Genomic DNA, 26,133 nt, shown 5'->3' with positions numbered 1-26,133 from the left:
GGTCCCCAAAGGCCATCTAGTCCAACACAATAAGAAAGACACAGTCAAAGCCCCCCCAACAGATGTCCATCCAGCCTCCATCAGAACCCTCTCAACAGATGGACATCCAACCTTCAGAGTAGGAGGAGAGGAAGCCAAACTCTGAATCGTAAAGTCGGAAGGGGTCCCCAAAGGCCATCTAGTCCAACCCAATAAGAAAGACACAGTCAAAGTCCCCCAACAGATGTCCATCCAGCCTCCATCAGAACCCTCTCGACAGATGGACATCCAACCTTCAGAGCAAGAGGAGAGGAAGCCAAACTCTGAATCATAACGTCCGAAGGGACCCCCAAAGGCCATCTAGTCCAACCCAATAAGAAAGACACAGTCAAAGCCCCCTCAACAGATGGACATCTAGCCTCCATTTAAAGAACCATAGAATCAATAAAAGTCAGAAGGGACCCCAAAGGCCAACCAGCCCAACCCCTTCCTTCCTGCCTGCCAGGCAGCGAGAGCACCATCAGAACCCTCTCGACAGATGCCCATCCAGCCTCCATTTAAAGAACCATAGAATCAATAAGAGTCAGAAGAGACCCAAAAAGGCCATCCAGCCCAACCCCTTCCTTCCTGCCAGACAGGGAGTGCAACATCAGAACCCTCTCGACAGATGGACATCCAGCCTCTGCTTCAAAACCTCCAGAGAAGGAGGACAGGGCACCAAACTCTGAATCGTCAAGTCGGAAGGGACCCCCAAAGGCCATCTAGTCCAACCCAATAAGAAAGACACAGTCAAAGCCCCCTCAACAGATGTCCATCCAGCCTCCATTTAAACAACCATAGAATCAATGAGTCAGAAGGGACCCCCAAAGGCCATCCAGCCCAACCCCTTCCTTCCTTTCTGCCAGGCAGGGAGTGCACCATCAGAACCCTCTCGACAGATGGACATCCAACCTTCAGAGTAGGAGGAGAGGAAGCCAAACTCTGAATCGTCAAGTTGGAAGGGACCCCCAAAGGCCATCTAGTCCAACCCAATAAGAAAGACACAGTCAAAGCCCCCTCAACAGATGTCCATCCAGCCTCCATTTAAACAACCATAGAATCAATAAGAGTCAGAAGGGACCCCCAAAGGCCATCCAGCCCAACCCCTTCCTTCCTGCCAGGCAGCGAGAGCACCATCAGAACCCTCTCGACAGATGGGTATCCAGCTATCTGTCGAGAGAGAAGGAGGACAGGGCGCCAAACTCCGAATCGTCAAGTTGGAACGGACCCTCCAAAGGCCATCTAGTCCAACCTCCTTCTCGGCACAGTTGGAGCCCTCTCAACAGTTGGCCATCCAGCCTCCATTAAAAGGACCGTAGAATCAATAATAGTCAGAAGGGACCCCCAAAGGCCATCTGATCCAACCCATTCTGCCAGGCAAAAAAGCACCATCAAAGCCTTCCCAACAGATGGCCATCCATATATATATATATATATATATATATATATATATATATTAAATTACCTACAATAATATAATAATATTAATATATATTAATTATTATATTAGTAATAGAATCCTAAAGTAGGAAGAGACTTCATCCAGTCTGACGCTATTCTACCAGGCAGAAAAGCATTACCAAAGCCCTCCCAACAGATGAGCATCCACCTGTTGTTGTTATTATTATTGCTCATAATATAATATTATTATATACATAATATTATATATAATGATAATAATATAATGTATTATTATTATCATATAAATAATAGGATCCTAAAGTTGGAAGAGACCCCAAAGGCGATCCAGTCTGACCCCATTCTGTCGGGCAGAAAGGCACCAGCAAAGCCCTCCCAACAGATGGCCATCCACCTGTTGTTGTTATATATTATAATAATATAATGTAATATTATATTATTATATTAATAACAGAATCCTAAAGTTGGAAGGTACCCCCAAAGGCGATCCAGTCTGACCCCATTCTACCGGGCAGAAAGGCACCTGCAAAGCCCTCCCAACAGATAGCCATCCACCTGTTGTTGTTGTTGTTGTTGTTATATATTATAATAATACAATGTAATATTATGTTATTATATTAATAACAGAATCCTAAAGTTGGAAGGTACCCCCAAAGGCGATCCAGTCTGACCCCATTCTGCCAGGCAGAAAGGCACCAGCAAAGCCCTCCCAACAGATGGCCACCCACCTGTTGTTGTTGTTATATATTATAATAATATAATGTAATATTATGTTATTAATAACAGAATCCTAAAGTTGGAAGGTACCCCCAAAGGCGATCCAGTCTGACCCCATTCTGCCAGGCAGAAAGGCACCAGCAAAGCCCTCCCAACAGATGGCCACCCACCTGTTGTTGTTGTTATATATTATAATAATATAATGTAATATTATGTTATTAATAACAGAATCCTAAAGTTGGAAGGTACCCCCAAAGGCGATCCAGTCTGACCCCATTCTGTCGGGCAGAAAGGCACCTGCAAAGCTCTCCCAACAGATGGCCACCCACCTGTTGTTGTTGTTGTTGTTGTTGTTATATATTATAGTAATGCAATGTAATATTATGTTATTATATTAATAACAGAATCCTAAAGTTGGAAGGTACCCCCAAAGGCCATCCAGTCTGACCCCATTCTGCCAAGCAGAAAGGCACCAGCAAAGCCCTCCCAACAGATGGCCACCCACCTGTTGTTGTTGCTATATATTATAATAATACAATGTAATATTATGTTATTATATTAATAACAGAATCCTAAAGTTGGAAGGTACCCCCAAACGCCATCCAGTCTGACCCCATTCTGCTGGGCAGAAAGGCACCAGCAAAGCTCTCCCGACAGATGGCCACCCACTTGTTGTTGTTGTTATATATTATAATAATATAATGTAATATTATATTATTATATTAATAACAGAATCCTAAAGTTGGAAGGTACCCCCAAAGGCCATCCATTCTGACCCCATTCTGCCGGGCAGAAAGGCACCAGCAAATCCCTCCCGACAGATGGCCATCCACCTGTTGTTGTTGTTATATATTATAATAATATAATGTAATATTATATTATTATATTAATAACAGAATCCTAAAGTTGGAAGGTACCCCCAAAGGCCATCCAGTCTGACCCCATTCTGTCGGGCAGGAAGGCACCGTCAAAGCCCTCCCGACAGATGGCCATCCAGCCTCACAGGCATTAGAAGGTTCGTTGGGAATTAGAATCCTACAGTTGGAAAAGTTCTCAAAGAGTGTCACTTGGTCCCACCCCATTCTGTTATGCAGGGTGACACCATCCAATCCCTCCTGACAGATGGCCATCCAGCCTTTGCTTGAAAACCTCCGCTGGGCTTCTGGGCAACAGCACATTCCTCTTTTGCAAATACTAAATACTAAATGGAGGTGAGGATATTTGCCTTGGAGGGTCTGCTGGAGATCAAAGGCCTGCACCAGCCAAACAGGAGATGGAGGGAGAATCCCATTTCCCACCTCCTTCCTCCTTCCTTCCTCCCTCCTTTCCTTCCCTGCTGTTTCCCACTCCTATGCCACCTCTCAACACAAGGCAGAGCCATAAAACCATTAAGGCCAACACTCTGTAACCAATTGGACCATAAAGACACCCAATTCAATCACCATCAAGCCTTCCTCCTTCCCTCCCGCTGTTGGCTCCTCTTTCTCTTGTCAACACACCAGGCAACTGCACTTGCAAAAAGTTCTGTTCCCAGTTTGAACTATCGTGTTAAAGATTTATTATTGTTATTATTTTCTTATATTTATTATGCTCATTCTTACTCTTATTTTCTTATATTTATTCTTATTTTCTTATATTTATTATGCTCATTTTTATTCTTATTTTCTTATATTTATTTTATGTTCTTATATTTATTTTTATTTTCTTATATTTATTCTTATTTTCTTATATTTATTATGCTCATTCTTATTTTCTTATATTTAGTATTATTTTCTTATATTTAGTATTATTTTCTTATATTTATTATGCTCATTCTTATTTTCTTATATTTAGTATTATTTTCTTATATTTATTCTTATTTTCTTATATTTATTATGCTCATTCTTATTCTTATTTTCTTATATTTATTATTATTTTCTTTTATTTATTTTTATGTTCTTATATTTATTTTTATTTTCTTATATTTATTTTTATTTTCTTATATTTTTATTATGCTCATTCTTACCCTTATTTTCTTATTTTTATTCTTAATTTCTTATATTTATTCTTAATTTCTTATATTTATTATGCTCATTCTTATTCTTATTTTCTTATATTTAGTATTATTTTCTTATATTTATTATGCTCATTCTTATTTTTATTTTCTTATATTTAGTATTATTTTCTTATAATAGTAATATTTTCTTCTTTTCTTTATTATTAATATTATCTTATATTATTATATTTATTATTATACATTATTATTTTCTTTATTATGTTTTCTTTATTATTGTTATTATTTTCTTATTATTATTTTTCTTATATTTATTATTATTATTTTCTTATATCTATTACTGTTATTATTTCCTTACATTTATTATTATATTCTTATATTTATTATTATTACTATTTTCTTTATTATTATTATCACTTTCTTATATGTATTATTGTTACTATTTTCATATTTTTATTATTACTATTTTCTTTATTATTATCATTACTATTATCTTTATTATTATTATTTTATCTTTATTATTATTTTATTTATTATTATTATCTTATATGTATTATTATTAATTTCTTATATATATATATATATATATATATATATATATAATTTCCTTGTATTTATTATTATTGTTTTCTTATATTTATCTTTATTATTATCTCTATTTTTATTAGATTATATTTATATTTCTTCTATTTATTTTTCTTATTATTACAAATACATATAATAATAAATATAAAATAATCGTGATGTATAAAATACAAATGATAAGGAAATTAGAGCCATTATTTTTATTATTTATTATTGTATTTATTTATTTTTCTTATATTTATCTTTATTATTATCTTTATTTTTATTATATTATATTTATATTTCTTCTATTTATTTTTCCTATTATTACAAATAAATATAATAATAAATATAAACTAATCGTGATATATAAAATACAAATGATAAGTAAATTAGAGCCATTATTTTTATTATTTATTATTTATTTATTTTTATTATATTTATCTTTATTATTATCTTTATTTTTATTATATTTATATTTCTTCTATTTATTTTTCTTATTATTACAAATAAATATAATAATAAATATAAACTAATCAGGATATATAAAATACAAATGATAAGTAAATTAGAGCCATTATTTTTATTATTTATTATTGTATTTATTTATTTTTCTTATATTTATCTTTATTATTATCTTTATTTTTATTATATTATATTTATATTTCTTCTATTTATTTTTCCTATTATTACAAATAAATATAATAATAAATATAAACTAATCAGGATATATAAAATACAAATGATAAGTAAATTAGAGCCATTATTTTTATTATTTTTGTATTTATTTTTATTATATTATAATTCTTATATTTTTACTACTATTACAAATAAATATCATTATAATAAATATAAAATAATAAAATTATTAAAAGTATAAAAGTAAATTATAGTCTATATTATATTATAATTCTTATATTTTTACTATTATTACAAATAAATATAATAATAATAATAAATATAAAATAATAACAAGTAAATTATGGTCTATATTATATTATTATTCTTATATTTTTACTATTATTACAAATAAATATAATAATAATAATAAATATAAAATAATAACAAGTAAATTACGGTCTATATTATATTATTATTCTTATATTTTTACTATTATTACAAATAAATATAATAATAATAAATATAAAATAATAACAAGTAAATTATGGTCTATATTATATTATTATTCTTATATTTTTACTATTATTACAAATAAATATAATAATAATAATAAATATAAAATAATAACAAGTAAATTATGGTCTATATTATATTATTATTCTTATATTTTTACTATTATTACAAATAAATATAATAATAATAATAAATATAAAATAATAACAAGTAAATTACGGTCTATATTATATTATTATTCTTATATTTTTACTATTATTACAAATAAATATAATAATAATAAATATAAAATAATAACAAGTAAATTATGGTCTATATTATATTATTATTCTTATATTTTTACTATTATTACAAATAAATATAATAATAATAATAAATATAAAATAATAACAAGTAAATTATGGTCTATATTATATTATTATTATTATTTTTTACTATTATTACAAATAAATATAATAATAATAATAATAAATATAAAATAATAACAAGTAAATTATGGTCTATATTATATTATTATTCTTATATTTTTACTATTATTACAAATAAATATAATAATAATAAATATAAAATAATAACTAGTAAATTACGGTCTATATATGCCTTGGGTAGAGCCAACGGCAGGCACAGGCAAGTGGGAACTTGCCTTGGCTTCTTCCCAGAAGGAAGGATGGTTCCCCTGGCCTTGGTTTCTCCATTCCTTCTGATTCATACCTGGTTCGTCCATCTGGATTGTGCCACCAAGAGAAGCCCTTTTGCAAGAATGCCAAAGGCTGTGCATCCCACCCGTCCCTCGGAAGCCCCTCCGACCCCTCTTTGCAGAAGAAGAAGCCCCCAACCCATAAAGCCTGGGCCTCACTCTCATCTCCTCTTCCTCTTGCGCTCATCAAAACAAATTACTCTTTTTACAAGCAGTGTGTGGCTTGCTTTTGTCTGGCCGTTTGCCCGGCGGGCCTCTCTGGGACTTTATGGCCACCTTGCATTCATCTTCTCTCCCTTCCTTCCTTCCTTTGAGTCTTTTTATAAGGGCCACCTTGAGCTGGAAGTGCATTGAGGGAGTAAAGGAGAAGGGTCCTGAGAAGAAGGGCTGGAGTCTCAACTCCTTTCTGGGTACTTAAGGCAATCAAGGGATCATCTGCATATCCACGTTGTAGGAGTCCGAGTCCAAAACACCTTGAGAGAAGGATAAAGTCAGCCCATGCCTTTGTCCGCTTGGGACTGGACATTATTACGGGATCATCTGCATACCCACGTTGTGAGAGTCCAAGTTCAAAACACCTCGAGGAAAGGCCTACGTTGGCCCATGCCTTTGTCCTCTTGGAACTGGACGTTATTACGGGATCATCTGCATACTCATGTTGTGGCAGTCCGAGTCCAAAACACCTCGAGAGAAGGATAAAGTCAGCCCATGCCTTTGTCCACTTGAGACTGGACGTTATTACGGGATCATCTGCATACCCACGTTGTAGGAGTCCAAAACACCTCGAGAGAAGGATAAAGTCGGCCCATGCCTTAGTCCGCTTGGAACTGGACATTTATTATGGGATCATCTGCATACTTATGTTGTGTGAGTCCGAGTCCAAAACACTTGGAGGGAAGGCCGAAGTTGGCCCATGCCTTTGTCCGCTTGGAACTGGACACTTAATTACAGGATCATCTGCATACCCACATTGTGGGAGTCCGAGTCCAAAACACTTGGAGGGAGGGCCAAAGTTGGCCAATGCCTTTGTCTGCTTGGGACTGGACGTTATTACGGGATCATCTGCATACTCATGTTGTGCAGGCCGAGTCCAAAACACTTGGAGGGAAGGCCGAAGTTGGCCCATGCCTTTGTCCTCAGGTGACTGGACACTTAATTAAGGGATCATCTGCATACTCATGTTGTGGGAGTCCGAGTCCAAAACACTTGGAGGGAGGGCCAAAGTTGGCCAATGCCTTTGTCCGCTTGGGACTGGACGTTATTACGGGATCATCTGCATACTCATGTTGTGCAGGCCGAGTCCAAAACACTTGGAGGGAAGGCCGAAGTTGGCCCATGCCTTTGTTCGCTTGGAACTGGACACTTAATTACGGGATCATCTGCATACCCATGTTGTAGGAGTCCGAGTCCAAAACACCTCGAGAGAAGGATAAAGTCGGCCCATGCCTTAGTCCGCTTGGAACTGGACGTAATTATGGGATCATCTGCATACTCAGGTTGTGGGAGTCTGAATCCAAAACACTTGGAGGGAAGGCTGAAGTCAGCCCATACCTTAGTCCACTTGGAACTAGACATTTATTATGGGATCATCTGCATACTCATGTTGTGGCAGTCCGAGTCCAAAACACTTGGAGGGAGGGCCGAAGTTGGCCCATGCCTTTGTCCACTTGGGACTGGATACTTAAATCAATCAGGGGATCATCTGCATACCCACGTTGTAGGAGTCTGAGTCCAAAACACTTGGAGGGAAGGCCAAAGTTGGCCCATGCCTTTGTCCTCTTGGAACTGGACATTTGTTATGGGATCATCTGCATACTCATGTTGTGGCAGTCCGAGTCCAAAACACTTGGAGGGAAGGCCGAAGTCGGCTCATGCCTTTGTCCGCTTGGGACTGGACACTTAATCAAGGGATCATCTGCATACCCACATTGTGGGAGTCCGAGTCCAAAACACTTGGAGGGAAGGCCCAAGGTGGCCAATGCTTTTGTCCGCTTGGAAATGGATGTAATTACGGGATCATCTGCATACCCACGTTGTGGGAGTCTGAGTCCAAAACACTTGGAGGGAAGGCTGAAGTTGGCCCATGCCTTTGTCCTCTTGGAACTGGACACTTAATTAAGGGATCATCTGCATACTCATGTTGTGGGAGTCCGAGTCCAAAACACTTGGAGGGAAGGCCGAAGTCGGCTCATGCCTTTGTCCTCTTGGAACTGGACGTAATTAAGGGATCATCTGCATACTCGTGTTGTGGGAGTCTGAGTCCAAAACACTTGGAGGGAAGACCGAAGTTGGCCCATGCCTTTGTCCGCTTGGAACTGGATGTAATTACGGGATCATCTGCATACTCAGGTTGTGGGAGTCTGAGTCCAAAACACTTGGAGGGAAGACCGAAGTTGGCCCATGCCTTTGTCTGCTTGGAACTGGACACTTATTACGGGATCATCTGCATACGCATGTTGTGGGAGTCTGAGTCCAAAACACTTGGAGGGAAGGCCGAAGTTGGCCCATGCCTTTGTCCGCTTGGAACTGGACACTTATTACGGGATCATCTGCATACGCATGTTGTGGGAGTCTGAGTCCAAAACACTTGGAGGGAAGACCGAAGTTAGCCCATGCCTTTGTCCTCTTGGAACTGGATGTAATTACGGGATCATCTGCATACTCAGGTTGTGGGAGTCTGAATCCAAAACACTTGGAGGGAAGGCCGAAGTTGGCCCATGCCTTTGTCCGCTTGGGACTGGACACTTAATTAAGGGATCATCTGCATACCCATGTTATGGGAGTCCAAAACACTTGGAGGGAAGGCCGAAGGTGGCCCATGCCTTTGTCCGCTTGGGACTGGACACTTAATTAAGGGATCATCTGCATACTCATGTTGTGGGAGTCCGAGTCCAAAACACTTGGAGGGAAGGCCGAAGTCGGCCCATGCCTTTGTCCGCTTGGAACTGGACACTTAATTAAGGGATCATCTGCATACCCACATTACGAGAGTCCGTGTCCAAAACACTTGGAGGGAAGGCCGAAGTTGGCCCATGCCTTTGTCCGCTTGGGACTGGACACTTAATTAAGGGATCATCTGCATACCCACATTACGAGAGTCCGTGTCCAAAACACTTGGAGGGAAGGCCGAAGTTGGCCCATGCCTTTGTCCGCTTGGGACTGGACACTTAATTAAGGGATCATCTGCATACCCACATTACGAGAGTCCGTGTCCAAAACACTTGGAGGGAAGGCCGAAGTTGGCCCATGCCTTTGTCCGCTTGGGACTGGACACTTAATTAAGGGATCATCTGCATACCCACATTACGAGAGTCCGTGTCCAAAACACTTGGAGGGAAGGCCGAAGTTGGCCCATGCCTTTGTCCGCTTGGGACTGGACACTTATTAAGGGATCATCTGCATACTCATGTTGTGGGAGTCGGAGTCCAAAACACTTGGAGGGAAGGCCGAAGTCGGCCCATGCCTTTGTCCTCTTGGAACTGGACGTAATTATGGGATCATCTGCATACTCGTGTTGTGGCAGTCCGAGTCCAAAACACTTGGAGGGAAGGCCGAAGTTGGCCCATGCCTTTGTCCTCTTGGAACTGGACGTAATTATGGGATCATCTGCATACTCATGTTGTGGGAGTCCGAGTCCAAAACACTTGGAGGGAAGGCCGAAGTCGGCCCATGCCTTTGTCCGCTTGGGACTGGACACTTAATTAAGGGATCATCTGCATACCCACATTACGAGAGTCCGTGTCCAAAACACTTGGAGGGAAGGCCGAAGTTGGCCCATGCCTTTGTCCGCTTGGGACTGGACACTTATTAAGGGATCATCTGCATACTCATGTTGTGGGAGTCGGAGTCCAAAACACTTGGAGGGAAGGCCGAAGTCGGCCCATGCCTTTGTCCTCTTGGAACTGGACGTAATTATGGGATCATCTGCATACTCGTGTTGTGGCAGTCCGAGTCCAAAACACTTGGAGGGAAGGCCGAAGTTGGCCCATGCCTTTGTCCTCTTGGAACTGGACGTAATTATGGGATCATCTGCATACTCGTGTTGTGGCAGTCCGAGTCCAAAACACTTGGAGGGAAGGCCGAAGTTGGCCCATGCCTTTGTCCTCTTGGAACTGGACGTAATTATGGGATCATCTGCATACTCGTGTTGTGGCAGTCCGAGTCCAAAACACTTGGAGGGAAGGCCGAAGTTGGCCCATGCCTTTGTCCGCTTGGGACTGGACGTTATTACGGGATCATCTGCATACTCAGGTTGTGGCAGTCCGAGTCCAAAACACTTGGAGGGAAGGCCAAAGTTGGCCCATGCCTTTGTCCGCTTGGGACTGGACACTTAATTAAGGGATCATCTGCATACTCATGTTGTGGCAGTCCGAGTCCAAAACACTTGGAGGGAAGGCCGAAGTTGGCCCATGCCTTTGTCCGCTTGGGACTGGACACTTAATTAAGGGATCATCTGCATACCCACGTTGTGGGAGTCGGAGTCCAAAACACTTGGAGGGAAGGCTAAAGTCGGCCCATGCCTTTGTCCTCTTGGAACTGGATGTTATTACGGGATCATCTGCATACTCAGGTTGTGGGAGTCTGAATCCAAAACACTTGGAGGGAAGGCCGAAGGTGGCCCATGCCTTTGTCCTCTTGGAACTGGACATTATTACGGGATCATCTGCATACTCAGGTTGTGGCAGTCCGAGTCCAAAACACTTGGAGGGAAGGCCGAAGTTGGCCCATGCCTTTGTCCGCTTGGGACTGGACACTTAATTAAGGGATCATCTGCATACTCATGTTGTGGGAGTCTGAGTCCAAAACACTTGGAGGGAAGGCCGAAGTTGGCCCATGCCTTTGTCCTCTTGGAACTGGATGTAATTACGGGATCATCAGCATACCCACGTTATGCGAGTCCGAGTCCAAAACACCTCGAGGGAAGATTAAAGTTGGCCCATGCCTTAGTCTGCTTGGAACTGGACACCTGGAGACAGGGCCAAAATTGGCCCATGCGTTTGTCCTCTTGGAAGTGGACACTTCAGAATCAAGGGATCATCTGCATACCCACATTGTGGGAGTCCGAGTCCAAAACACTTGGAGGGAAGGCCAAAGTTGGCCCATGCCTTTGTCCGCTTGGAACTGGACACTTAATTAAGGGATTATCTGCATACTCATGTTGTGGGTGTCCGAGTCCAAAACACTTGGAGGGAAGGCTGAAGTCAGCCCATACCTTAGTCCGCTTGGAACTAGACATTTATTATGGGATCATCTGCATACTCATGTTGTGGCAGTCCGAGTCCAAAACACTTGGAGGGAAGGCCGAAGTTGGCCCATGCCTTTGTCCGCTTGGAACTGGACACTTATTACGGGATCATCTGCATACGCATGTTGTGGGAGTCTGAGTCCAAAACACCTTGAGGGAAGGCCGAAGTTGGCCCATGCCTTTGTCCTCTTGGAACTGGACACTTAATTAAGGGATCATCTGCATACCCACGTTGTGGGAGTCTGAGTCCAAAACACCCCGAGGGAAGGCTGAAGTTGGCCCATGCCTTTGTCCTCTTGGAACTGGACACTTAATTAAGGGATCATCTGCATACCCACGTTGTGGCAGTCCGAGTCCAAAACACTTGGAGGGAAGGCCGACTTTGGCCCATGCCTTTGTCCGCTTGGAAGTGGACACTTATTACGGGATCATCAGCATACCCACGTTATGCGAGTCTGAGTCCAAAACACCTTGAGGGAAGTCTAAAGTTGGCCCATGGCTTAGTCCGCTTGGAACTGGACACTTAATTAAGGGATCATCTGCATACTCATGTTGTGGCAGTCCGAGTCCAAAACACTTGGAGGGAAGGCCGAAGTTGGCCCACGCCTTTGTCCGCTTGGGACTGGATACTTATTACGGGATCATCTGCATACTCATGTTGTGGCAGTCCGAGTCCAAAACACTTGGAGGGAAGGCCGAAGTTGGCCCATGCCTTTGTCCGCTTGGAACTGGACACTTAATTAAGGGATCATCAGCATACCCACGTTGTGGGAGTCCGAGTCCAAAACACCTCGAGGGAAGGCTAAAGTTGGCCCATGCCTTAGTCAGCTTGGAACTGGACACTTATTACGGGATCATCTGCATACTCATGTTGTGGCAGTCCGAGTCCAAAACACTTGGAGGGAAGGCCGAAGTTGGCCCATGCCTTTGTCCTCTTGGAACTGGACATTTAATTACGGGATCATCTGCATACCCACGTTGTGGGAGTCTGAGTCCAAAACACTTGGAGGGAAGGCCGAAGTTGGCCCATGCCTTTGTCCTCTTGGAACTGGACATTTAATTACGGGATCATCTGCATACCCACGTTGTGGGAGTCTGAGTCCAAAACACTTGGAGGGAAGGCCGAAGTTGGCCCATGCCTTTGTCTTCTTGGGACTGGACACTTATTACGGGATCATCTGCATACCCACGTTGTGGGAGTCTCAGTCCAAAACACTTGGAGGGAAGGCCGAAGTTGGCCCATGCCTTTGTCCTCTTGGAACTGGACATTTAATTACGGGATCATCTGCATACCCACCTTGTGGGAGTCCAAGTCCAAAACATCTGGAGGGAATGTATGCTGGGAAGGAAAAGGCCTTTCAAGACGTTGCCCAACTGTAGTAAAAGCCGTGAGAAAGACGTGTTCCTCATTCCTGTCTTCCTTCCTCCCTTGGGTGAAATCCACCGAAGACGAGCCGGTTTCTGCTGCGTGAGGTCACTTCACCCGGGAGGAAGAGAAACAGGTGACTTTCCTTAAGAAAATAGGTGAATAATAGGAGATTAGTGATGTCATCCTCTGAGAAAGAGAGAAGGAAAAGCGGTTTCTGCAAACCGAGAGGAACAAGGAGTTCCTTGGTTGAGAGCCATGGCCTTGCCTTCCAATCCTGGCTTTTGTTGTTATTCTTATATTCTTATATTTATTGTTGTTATATGATACTTCATCATCTTCATATCAGACAAATGGCAAGCTATTTAACTCTGAAAGCTGAAACCAAGGTCACAGCAACATCTGTTATAGAACTCCAATATGCTGATGATAACATAGTTTGTGCACATTCAGAAGACTTACAATGTCTGTTATAGCATTCCAGTATGCCGATGATAAAGTAGTCTCTGTTTTTTCAGAACTACAATGTCTGTTATAGAACTCCAATATGCATATGATAATGCAGTCTGTGCGCATTCAGATCTACAAGGTCTGTTATAGAACTCCAACATGCCGATGAGAACGCAGTCTGTGCGCATTTAGAAGAAGACCTATGTCTGTTATATAATATTATATTATATTGTTATCGTATTATTGTTAAATTATTGTATTTATTATTGTTATAATTATATCATTTTATTATTCTTATCTTTATATATTATTTTGTTATATTATTATTATTAGTCATCATATTATTGTTATTATATTATTTTGTTATAATAATATATCAGCATGTTATATTATAATTATATCATCATATTATTCTTTATATTATTTTTGTTATATTATTATTGTTATTAGTCATCATATTATTATTATATTGTTTTGTTATATTATTATAACAAAAATAATATAATAATATGATGACTAATAATAATAATATAACAAAAATGATGTATAACTATAAGAATAATATGATGATATAATTATAATATAGCAATTGTAAATTTATTGTTATATGATTATATTATTATTTGGTTATTGTCATATTGTTATTGCTACTATTATATATTTATATGTATTCTTGCTGTATTATTGATTTTGTGGTCATACTGATATTGTTATATATTTATATGTATTATAGTTATTATATTATCATATTATTGTCATATTTATTATTGTTGTATTATTATTATATGTTTAAATTATTATTTTTATCATTATATTGCTGTTATTATTGTTACATTACAATAATAATAATATAATATATATTATATAATAATATATTATTATTATTATATTGCTATATTATTATTATTATCTTGCTGTTATTATTATTACATTACAAAAATAATAATATAATAATATATATTATATAATAATATATTATTATTATATTGCTATTATATTATTATATTGCTGTTATTATTGTTACATTACAATAATAATAATATAATAATATATATTATATAATAATAATATATTATTATATTGCTATTATATTATTATTATTATTATATTGCTGTTACTATTGTTACATTACAATAATAATAATAATATAATATATATTATATAATAATATATTATTATTATATTGCTATATTATTATTATATTGCTGTTATTATTGTTACATTACAATAACAATAGTAATATAATAATATATATATTATATTATAATAATATATTATTATTATATTGCTATATTATTATTATTATATTGCTGTTATTATTGTTACATTACAATAATAATAGTAATATAATATATATATATATATATTATAATAATATATTATTATTATATTGCTATATTATTATTATTATTATTATATTGCTGTTATTATTGTTACATTACAATAATATATATATATTATGTATATATATATATATATTATATTGCTATTATATTATTATATTGCTGTTATTATTGTTACATTACAATAATAATATATATATAATATAATAATAATATATTATTATTATATTGCTATATTATTATTATTATATTGCTGTTATTATTGTTACATTACAATAATAATAATAATAATATAATATATATTATATAGTAATAATATATTATTATATTGCTATTATATTATTATTATTATATGGCTGTTATTATTGTTACATTACAATAATAATAATATATATTATATATAATAATATATTATTATTATTATATTGCTGTTATTGTTACATTACAATAATAATAATATAATATATATTATATAATAATATATTATTATTATTATATTGCTATAATATTATTATTATTATTATTATTATTATTATATTGCTGTTATTGTTACATTACAACCAATTGCAAGCTATTTTGAAGCAGTGACACAAACAAAGTATCTTGGAGTAGAACAACAACTTTCCAAGTCAGGACTTGACCATTGAAGAGGCCCTTCCCCTTGGCTCCTCCCCTGGGCTGAGGGGTGGGCGGGGCCTCCATGGGGTGGGCGTGCCCTCGCTGACGTCACGGGGCAGCATGAATGAACTGGGCGAGAACTTTCCCACCGGCTCCCATTCAGCTTCCCGAGGGAGAGAGAGAGGAAGAGAGGGAGAGAGAGGAGCCCCAGCCATGGCCAGACGCCCCCTCCTCCTCCTCCTCCTGGCCCTCTCCTCCTGCTTGCTGCTCAGAGGGTCCCACGCCCGGGAAGGTGAGCCCACTCCCCTCCCAGGAGAAGGAAAGAAGGAAGGAAGGAAGGAGGAGGAAACTTCGCCCAACTTGGGAAGAAGGGAAGGAAGGAGGGAGGGGGGGGGGGGCACAAGGGAGACAGGCACATCGAGAAAGAGACCAAGACCCAGGAGAAGGAGGAGGAGGAGGTCTCAACCCGGGGCATCCTCCTTCTTTATTTCTTTCCTTCCTTCTTTCCTTCCTTCCTTCCCTCCCTCCCTCCTTCCTTCTTTATTTCACTCCTTCTTTCTTTCCATCATTCCTTCCTTCTCTCCTTCCTTCTCTCCCTCCTTCTTTCCTTCCTTCCTTCCCTCTTTCCTTCTCTCCCTCCTTCTTTCCTTCCTTTCTTCCCTCCTTCCTACCTTCTCTCCTTTCTCTCCCTCCTTCCTTCCTTCCTTCCTTCCCTCCTTCCTTCTTTCCTTCTTTCTCTCCCTCCTTCCTTCCTTCCTTCTCTCCCTCCCTCCTTCTTTCTCTCCCTCCTTCATTCCTTCCCTCCTTCCTTCTTTCCTTCTTTCTCTCCCTCCTTCCCTCCTTCCTTCCTTCCTTTCTTCCCTCCTTCCCTCCTTCTTCCCTTCCCTCCTTCCCTCCTTTCTCTCCCTCCTTCTTTCTCTCCCTCCTTCTTTCCTTCCTTCCCTCCTTCTTTCTCTCCCTCCTTCCTTCTCTCCCCCTTTCTTCCTTCCTTCCTTCCTTCCTTCCCTCCCTCCTTCTTTCTTTCCTTCCTTCCTTCCCTCCTTCCCCCCTTCTTCCCTTCCTTCCCTCCTTCCTTCTTTCCTTATTTCCCTCCTTCCTTCCTTCTCTCCTTCTTTTTCTCTGTCCTTCCTTCCTTCCTCCTTTCCACATTTCCCTCCTTCTCTCCTTCTTTCTCTCCTTCCTGCCTTCCTTCCTTCTCTCCTTCCTTCCCTCCTTCCTCCCTTCCTTCACTCCTCCCTCTTCCTTCTTTCCTTCCTTCCTTTCCTCCTTCTTTCATTTTCTCCCTCCTTCCTCCCTTCCTTCTCTCCTCTTTCTTTCTTTCTTTCCCTCTTTCCTTCCTTCACTGGAGCTTTTGAAGCAGAAGGATCTGCCGGGAGGGATGAAGGAGCTGGACTGGATGGCCCTTGGGGTTCCCTTCCAACTCTATGGTTCTGCTCCTATCATCACCATCATTATTACAGTATTATCATTATAAGGAATGTTTGGCCATCTGTCGGGAGGGATCGGATGGTGCTTCCCCATAAGGGGGTTGGGCTGCATGGCCCTCTTTGGGCTCCCTTCCAACTCTAGTTCTCTATCTGTCCATCTATCGCACCTACCTCCCCACCCATCATGTTTATGTGTAGTGTTTGGATGGTGCCTCCCTGCTTGGTTGAAAAGGGGCCAGACTGGATGGCCTTTGGAGGCCCCAACCTACTGTGTGTTTTGATTATTTTATGATGACAGCCTGGGCAGGAGGGCTTTGGTGGTGCCTAACCCTGCAGTGCAGAAGAAGAAGGGCCAAGCTGGATGGCCTTCGGAAGTCCCAATTCTAAGAGAGGCAAATAGATCATGGAATGCTAGAGTTGGGGCCTCCAAAGGCCATCCAGCCTGGCCCATCTTCTGCCATGCAGGGAGGCACCACCAAAGCACCAAAGAGAGAGGTGATAGAGAGGTAAATAGAGCATAGACTCCACCATCTCTCTCTATGGTGCTTTGGTGGTGCCTCCCTACCGGGCAGAAGAAGAAGGATCAGACTAGATGGCCTTTGGAGGCCCCAACTCTGGGATTCTATGCTTTGTTTACTTCTCTTTTTGGTGCTTTGATGGCGTTTCCCTGCCTGGCTGAAGGAGGTCAGACTGGATGTCCTTTGGAAGACCCAACCCTAGGATTCTATGCTTTGTTAACCTCTTTATCATCTCTCTTTTTGGTGTTTTGATGGCGTTTCCCTGCTTGGCTGAAGGAGGTCAGACTGGATGGCCTTTGGAGGGCCCAACTTGAGGATTCTATGCTTTGTTTACCTCTCTGTCGTCTCTCTCTTTGGTGCTTTGGTGGTGCCACCCTGCAGAGAAGAAGAAGGGTCAGGCTAGATGGCCTTTGGAGGACCCAACTCTAGGACCCTATGCTCTATTTACCTCTCTCCCATCTGTTTTTGGTGCTTTGGTTGTGTTTCCCTGCCTGACTGAAGGAGGTCAGACTGGATGGCCTTTGGAGGGCCCAACTCTAGGATTCTATGCTTTGTGTTTACCTCTCTGTCCTTTCTCTCTTTGGTGCTTTGGTGGTGTTTCCCTGCAGAGAAGAAGAAGGGTCAGACTAGATGGACTTTGGAGGGCCCAACTCTGGGATTCTATGCTTTGTTTACCTCTTTTTGGTGCTTTGATGGTGTTCCCCTGCCTGGCTGAAGGAGGTCAGACTGGATGGCCTTTGGAGGTCCCAACTCTGGGATTCTATGCTTTGTTTACCTCTCTGTCGTCTCTTTCTGGGGCTTTAGTGGTGCCACCTGCAGAGAAGAAGAAGGGTCAGACTAGATGGCTTTTCTAGGACCCTATGCTCTCTCCCATCTCTCTTTTGGGTGCTTTGGTGGTGCCTCCCTGCCTAGGTCAGACTAGATGTTCTTTGGAGGGCCTTTCTTCTCCCTTTACCCTCTCTTTGGGGCCCTGGTGACTCCTGTGAGTGTCACTCGGGGAAGGGGAAGAGCCTGGCGCACCTTGGTTACACAATGGAAGGAGGGCCAGGCCCACTGAGTCACCCCTCCTTCCCTTCCTTCCTTCCTTGCGGGACATTCCTCCTCGCTCACCTTTGGGTGCATATTTCCCAGGTGACGAAGAGGAGCCCTCTCTCTTTCTCTCTCTCCTTGGCAACCCAAAGGGCAGGGCTCCTTCCCAGTCTTCCCAGTGGGCAGCCCCTTGGGACGGCGGCAGGACAAACTGGGAGCCTCCCTTAGGCAAGCCCAGGCCTGTCCTGCCCTCCTTCTCCAGGGATGGATGGGTTTCCGCTCTGAGTAGCCACAAAGCTGCAAAGTCAATCAGGGAGGGTCTCTGCAGAGAGGTCTGTTGGAAACTAGACAAGTGGGGTTTGTATATCTCCCTGTGGAATGATGTCCAGGGTGGGAGAAAGGACTCTTGTCTCCTTGAAGCAAGTGTGGATGTTGCTGTTGGCCAATTGCATAGCCTGGCAGCTGCAAAGTCAATCAGGGATGGTCTCTGCAGAGCGGCTGGTTGGAATCTTGGCAAGTGGGGTTGATATATCTCCTTGTGGAATGATGTCCAGGGTGGGAGAAAGGACTCTTGTCTGCTTGAAGCAAGTGAGAATGTTGCCATTGGCTAATTGAATACCCTGTCAGCTGCAAAGTCAATCAGAGAGGGTCTCTGCAGAGAGGTCTGCTGTAAACAATGCAAGTGGAGTGTGTATATCTCCTTGTGGAATGATGTACAGGGTGGGAGGAAGAACCCTTGTCTGCTTGAGGCAAGTGGGAATGTTGCCATTGGCTAATTGAGTAGCTTGGCAGCTGCAAAGTCAATCAGGGAGGTATGTTGGAAACGAGGCAAGTGCAGTGTGTATATATCCCTGTGGAATGATGTCCAGGGTGGGAGGAAGAACCCTTGTCTGTTGGAGGCAAGTGTGAAGGTTGCCATTCGTCAGCTTGATTTGCATTGAATGGTCTTGCAACCTCAAAGTCAATCAGTGAGGGTCTCTGCATAGAGATCGTGAAGGAAGTGGAGTGCATACACACGCATATTTGTGGAATAATGTCCAGGGTGAGAGAAAGAACCCTTGTCTGTGTGAAGCAAGTGTGGATGTTGCAATTGCCCACCTCGATCAGCATTGAGTAGCCATGAAGCTGCAAAGTCAATCAGTGAGGGTGTCTGCATAGAGGTATTAAGTGGAGTGCAGTGGAATGATGTCCAGGGTGGGAGGAAAAACCCTTGTCTGTTGGAGGTCAATGTGAATGTTGCCATTGACCACCTTGTTTAGCATTGAATGGCCTTGCATCTGCAAAGTCAATCAGCGAGGGTGTCCACATAGAGGTCTGTTGGAAACGAGGCAGGTGGAGTTTTATATATCCCTGTGGAATGATGTCCTGGGTGGGAGAAAGAACTCTTGTCTGCTTGAAGCAAGTGTGGATGTTGCCACTGGCCAATTGTCTAGCCTGGAAGCTGCAAAGTCAATTATGGAGGGTTTCTGCATAAAGGTAGCGAAGCAAGTGGAATGCACATATCAGTGTGCAGCGATGTCAAGGATAGGAGAAACCCTTGTCTGTGTGACGCAAGTGTGAATGCTACCATTGGCCAGCTTGATTTGCATTGAATGGCTTGGAACAGCTGCAAAGTCAATCAGTGAGGGTGTCTGCAGAGAGGTCTGTTGGAAATGAAGCAAGTGGGGTTTGTATATATCCCTGTGGAATAATGTCCAGGGTCGGGAGAAAGAACTCTTGTCTGTTGGAGGCAAGTGGGAATGTTGCAATTAGCATTGAGTAGCCTTGCAGCTGCAAAGTCAATCAGTGAGGGTCTCTGCATAGAGGCAGCAAGTGGAATGTATGTATGTGTGTGTGTGTATCCCTGTTGAATAATGTTGAGGGTGGGAGAAAGAACTCTTGTCTGTTGGAGGCAAGTGGGAATGTTGCAATTAGCATTGAGTAGCCTTGCAGCTGCAAAGTCAATCAGTGAGGGTCTCTGCATAGAGGTAGCAAGTGGAATGTATGTATGTGTGTGTGTGTGTGTGTGTGTATCTCCCGGTGGAATAATGTCGAGGGTGGGAGAAAGAACTCTTGTCTGTTGGAGGCAAGTCAGAATGTTGCAATCAGCATTGAGTAGCCTTGCAGCTGCAAAGTCAATCAGTGAGGGTCTCTGCATAGAGGCAGCAAATGGAATGTATGTGTGTGTGTGTATCTCCCTGTCGAATAATGTCCAGGGTGGGAGAAAGAACTCTTGTCTGTTGGAGGCAAGTGGGAATGTTGCAATCAGCATTGAGTAGCCTTGCAGCTGCAAAGTCAATCAGTGAGGGTCTCTGCATAGAGGTAGCAAGTGGAATGTATGTATGTGTGTGTGTGTATCTCCCTGTCGAATAATGTCGAGGGTGGGAGAAAGAACTCTTGTCTGTTGGAGGCAAGTGGGAATGTTGCAATTAGCATTGTGTAGCCTTGCAGCTGCAAAGTCAATCAGTGAGGGTCTCTGCATAGAGGTAGCAAGTGGAATGTGTGTGTGTGTGTGTGTGTGTGTGTGTGTGTATCCCTCTGGAATGATGTCCAGGGTGGGAGAAAGGACTCTTGGGATGATTTCTGCGCATCATCAGCTTTGCAAAGGCCTGGCCGTGTCCAACTCGGCCTCAGACCAGGAATGTTAATGACCAGTCCCGGATGGCCGCCCGGGCTCTCATTACGCCGTTGCCGCCACCGCCACGGCTGCGGCCGCCTGCAATCTGCCCAGTAAGCAGTTCGTGGCCGGCTTGCTGTGCTTGGGCTCATTGTGGGCTTCCTTCCTCCCTTCCTTCCCCAGGAATGTGGCCCCCTCCCATTGCTACCGTATATATCCATGTATAAGTTACCATTCCAACTGTAACTCCCAGCATTCAACTAAAAACCTCGTCATCCTAAGTATGATTCCCATCATTCTGGATCATAGAACTCAATGGGTGCAGGGTTAACTACAACTCCTATCAACCTGGTTCACAGGGTGTGGGGTGAGCTATAACTCCCACCATTCTAACTACAACTCCCATCATCCTCAGTACAATTCCCATCATCCTGGGTTGCAGGCTCTGCATATGGGGTGAACTACAACTTCCACCATCCTGGGCCACGGGGGCTCTGGGTGTGGGGTGAACTATAACGTCCACCATTATAACTACAGTACTCATTATTTTAACTACAACTCCCATCAGGTTCTCTGCATATGGGGTGAACTACAACTCCCATTATCTTGATTCAAAGGGGTTATCTGGGTGTGAAGTGAACTATAAATCCCATCATCCTAACTACAACTCCCATTATCCTGATTCACATGGGCTGTCTGGGTGTGAAGTGAACTATAAATCCCATCATCCTAACTACAACTCCCATTATCCTGATTCACGGGGCTATCTGGGTGTGAAGTGAACTATAACTCCCACCATCCTAACTACAACTCCCATTATCCTGATTCACAGGGGCTATCTAGGTGGAAAGTGAACTATAACTCCCATCATCATAACTACAACTCCCATTATCTTGCTTCACAGGGGCTATCTGGGTGTGGGGTGGGCTATAACTCTCATCATCCTAACTACAACTCCCATTATCTTGATTCACAGGGGCTATCTGGGTGTGGGGTGGACTATAATTCCCACCATTCTAACTACAACTCCCTTCATCTGGGGTCACAGGCTCTGCATATGGGGCAAACTGCAACTCCCACCATCCTTGTTCACGGGGGCTACCTGGGTGTGGGGTGGACTATAACTTTCATGTTTTGAACTACAACTCCCATAATCCTAAGTACAATGCCCATCATCCTGGGCCATGGGGGCTCTTTGCATAAGGGGTGTAGTATAACTCCCATCATCCTAAGTACAACTCCCATCACCCTGGTTCATAGGGGCTATCTGGGTGTGGGATGGACTATAACTCCCATCATCCTAACTACAACTCCCATCACACTGGTTCACAGGGGCTATCAGGGTGTGAGATGGACTATAACTCCCATCATCCTAACTACAATCCCATTATCTTGATTCACAGGGGCTATCTGGGTGTGGGGTGGACTATAATTCCCACCATTCTAACTACAACTCCCTTCATCTGGGGTCACAGGCTCTGCATATGGGGCAAACTGCAACTCCCACCATCCTTGTTCACGGGGGCTACCTGGGTGTGGGGTGGACTATAACTTCCACCTTTTGAACTACAACTCCCATAATCCTAAGTACAATGCCCATCATCCTGGGCCATGGGGGCTCTTTGCATAAGGGGTGTAGTATAACTCCCATCATCCTAAGTACAACTCCCATCACCCTGGTTCATAGGGGCTATCAGGGTGTGGGATGGACTATAACTCTCATCATCCTAAGTACAACTCCCATCACCCTGGTTCATGGTGGCTATCTGGGTGTGGGATGGACTGTAACTCCCATCATCCTAACTACAACTCCCATCACCCAGGTTCATAGTGGCTATCTGGGTGTGGGGTGGACTATAACTCCCATCATCCTAACTACAACTCCCATCACCCAGGTTCATAGGGGCTATCTGGGTGTGGGATGGACTATAACTCCCATTATCCTAAGTACAACTCCCATCACCCTGGTTCATGGGGGCTATCTGGGTGTGGGATGGACTATAACTCCCCTCATTCTAACTACAACTCCCATCATAGGTGCCGAATATAGCTATGTATAAATTAATGGCATGTTTACATCACATACAAGTCAAATGCATGTATATATGTATATGTATGTATATATTTTGGCGCCAACGACAGAGACTTCCCTAGCGTCGCTTTGCATGTTTTTGTCTCCTGCGTGGAGATAGCAATGGCATTTCTGGGTGTGTTTTGGCCCACGCTCAAAGTCCGAATCCCAGACTTTGGGTGCCATAATAATAATATTATTAATAATAATAATAATAATTAATACCCTGCATTTTCTCCCCAAAAGGGACTCCAAGCGAATGCTGTCTCCAGCAAAGAGAGCCCAGGGTTGCCTTGCTCTCCTCCTCCTTCTTTCCTCTCCTCCCAAGTGTTTGGGAAGCATTCGTGCTTCCCAACCGTCACCAAAATCGCACGCTGCGAAGGGTTTAAAATTAGCCGGTGGGAAAGGAAACTTCTTCCAGATGCTCCTTGCAAATGTCTGGAGCGGAGGCAGCCTCGGACGACAGGCAGCTGCTGGGGATTTCAGCATGAAGCATCACGTAAAAATAGCCCCCAACGACGGCCAGACCGGGCCCATAACCCGCTGCCACACAATCGAATGCCCAGGTTGGGTTTGGCCTTGGGAAAGGTGAATGGATGCGCCTCTCCTTTGGGTCTCTCCCTCCTCCTGACTGCACAGATTTGCCTCCCTCTTTCCAAACCGCTCACATTCCTTCGGGCGGGAGGCAAAGGGTTTGCAAACGACAGGCGTGGAGATAAGGCTGAGGCAAGCCAGACAGAAGCCTCACAATGGGAAGGGGGGTTTTATGGCACGTCCGGAAGGGCGTTGCTATAGATACGGCATGCCTTCACTACCTTGGGTTCCCCCCTCTTTGGGTCTTCGGCTCCTCCGGGCTGCCATCCTTTGAGGCTGAGAGAGTGTGACTTGCCCAAGAGTAGGCTCTGGGATTCACTTGGTTGAGTTGGTCATGGGGGTTCTGTGTGCCAAGTTTGGTGGAGAGCGGTGGTCCTTGAAGGAGCTTGTTGGAGCTCCTTCAGGATCTTGGGAAGGCTGGGGAGTCTACAGCAGAGGATGAGGGGAATAATGGGTGCGATCAGACTGAAACACGGACAGAAATGCACGCCGTAGATCAGAGAGAAGGGCCGGCAGCTGCCGAAGAGAGAGAGCATGTCTGGGATTCCATTTTTCTTGGGAAGCAGCCAAGGCCAGACCCAGGAATCACCAAGCTCTCTCCGTGCAGAGGTCTAATCTCATATCATGGGAAAACTCCTCATCTTCTGAAGGCCGAAGATCACACCCAGACTCAGTGAAAAATCTAGCATTCCCCGAGGCAGGAGGAATCACCAAGCTCTCTCTGTGCAGAGGCCTAATCTCATATCATGGGAAAACTCCTCATCTTCTGAAGGCCAAAGATCACACCCAGACTCAGTGAAAAATCCATTATTTCCCTCATCCTCCAAGGCAGGAGGAATCACCAAGCTCTCTCCGTGCAGAGGTCTAATCTCATATCATGGGAAAACTCCTCATCTTCTGAAGGCCGAAGATCACACCCAGACTCAGTGAAAAATCTAGCATTCCCCGAGGCAGGAGGAATCACCAAACTCTCTCCATGCAGAGGTCTAATCTCATATCATGGGAAAACACCTCATCTTCTGAAGGCCAAAGATCACACCCAGACTCAGTGAAAAATCCATTATTTCCCTCATCCTCCGAGGCAGGAGGAATCACCAATCTCTCTCCGTGCAGAGGTCTGATCTCATATCATGGGAAAACTCCTCATCTTCTGAAGGCCGAAGATCACACCCAGACTCCGTGAAAAATCCATCATTCCCCTCATCCTTCGAGGCAGGAGGAATCACCAAGCTCTCTCCATGCAGAGGTCTAATCTCATATCATGGGAAAACTCCTCATCTTCTGAAGGCCGAAGATCACACCCAGACTCAGTGAAAAATCCATCATTCCCCTCATCCTCCGAGGTAGGAGGAATCACCAAGCTCTCTCCATGCAGAGGTCTAATCTCATATCAGGGGAAAACTCCTCATCTTCTGAAGGCTGAAGATCACACCCAGACTCAGTGAAAAATCCATCATTCCCCTCATCCTCCGAGGCAGGAGGAATCACCAAGCTCTCTCCGTGCAGAGGTCTAATCTCATATCAGGGGAAAACTCCTCATCTTGTGAAGGCCGAAGATCACACCCAGACTCAGTGAAAAATCCATCATTCCCCTCATCCTCCGAGGTAGGAGGAATCACCAAGCTCTCTCCATGCAGAGGTCTAATCTCATATCAGGGGAAAACTCCTCATCTTCTGAAGGCTGAAGATCACACCCAGACTCAGTGAAAAATCCATCATTCCCCTCATCCTCCGAGGCAGGAGGAATCACCAAGCTCTCTCCGTGCAGAGGTCTAATCTCATATCAGGGGAAAACTCCTCATCTTCTGAAGGCCGAAGATCACACACAGAGTCAGTGAAAAATCAATCATTCCCCTCATCCTCTGAGGCAGGAGAAATCACCAATCTGTCTCCGTGCAGAGGTCTGATCTCATATCAGGGGAAAACTCCTCATCTTCTGAAGGTCGAAGATCGCACCCAGACTCAGTGAAAAATCCATCATTCCCCTCATCCTCTGAGGCAGGAGGAATCACCAAGCTCTCTCCGTGCAGAGGACTAATCTCATGTCATGGGAAAACTCCTCATCTTCTGAAGGCCGAAGATCACACACAGACTCAGTGAAAACTCCATCATTCCCCTCATCCTTCGAGGCAGGAGGAATCACCAAGCTCTCTCCGTGCAGAGGCCTAATCTCATATCATGGGAAAACTCCTCATCTTCTGAAGGCCGAAGATCACTCCCAGACTCAGTGAAAAATCCATCATTCCCCTCATCCTCCGAGGCAGGAGGAATCACCAAGCTCTCTCCGTGCAGAGGCCTAATCTCATATCACGGGAAAACTCCCCATCTTCTGAA

At 42.7% G+C, this 26,133-nt stretch overlaps 1 protein-coding gene across 2 annotated transcripts in view; it reads left to right on the top strand.

The window, feature by feature from the left end:
• The first annotated feature begins 15,685 nt into the window (after nucleotides 1-15,685).
• Nucleotides 15,686-26,133, top strand: part of EPHA2 (EPH receptor A2) — a 46,667-nt gene continuing 36,219 nt past the window's right edge. Inside the window, exon 1 of one of the 2 annotated variants that reach the window (XM_060758845.2) lies at nucleotides 15,686-15,856. In XM_060758845.2, coding sequence (XP_060614828.2) covers nucleotides 15,778-15,856 — 79 coding nt within the window. In that variant the 5' untranslated portion in view covers nucleotides 15,686-15,777. The remainder of the gene's footprint in view (nucleotides 15,857-26,133) is intronic. The other variant, XM_060758844.2, reaches the window with a different exon arrangement.

The sequence above is a fragment of the Anolis sagrei genome, chromosome 13, assembly GCF_037176765.1.
Source record: "Anolis sagrei isolate rAnoSag1 chromosome 13, rAnoSag1.mat, whole genome shotgun sequence".
Lineage (NCBI taxonomy): Eukaryota > Metazoa > Chordata > Lepidosauria > Squamata > Dactyloidae > Anolis > Anolis sagrei.
Note: the sequence above shows the minus strand (reverse complement) of the source record. Positions and strands in the feature narration are given on the sequence as shown.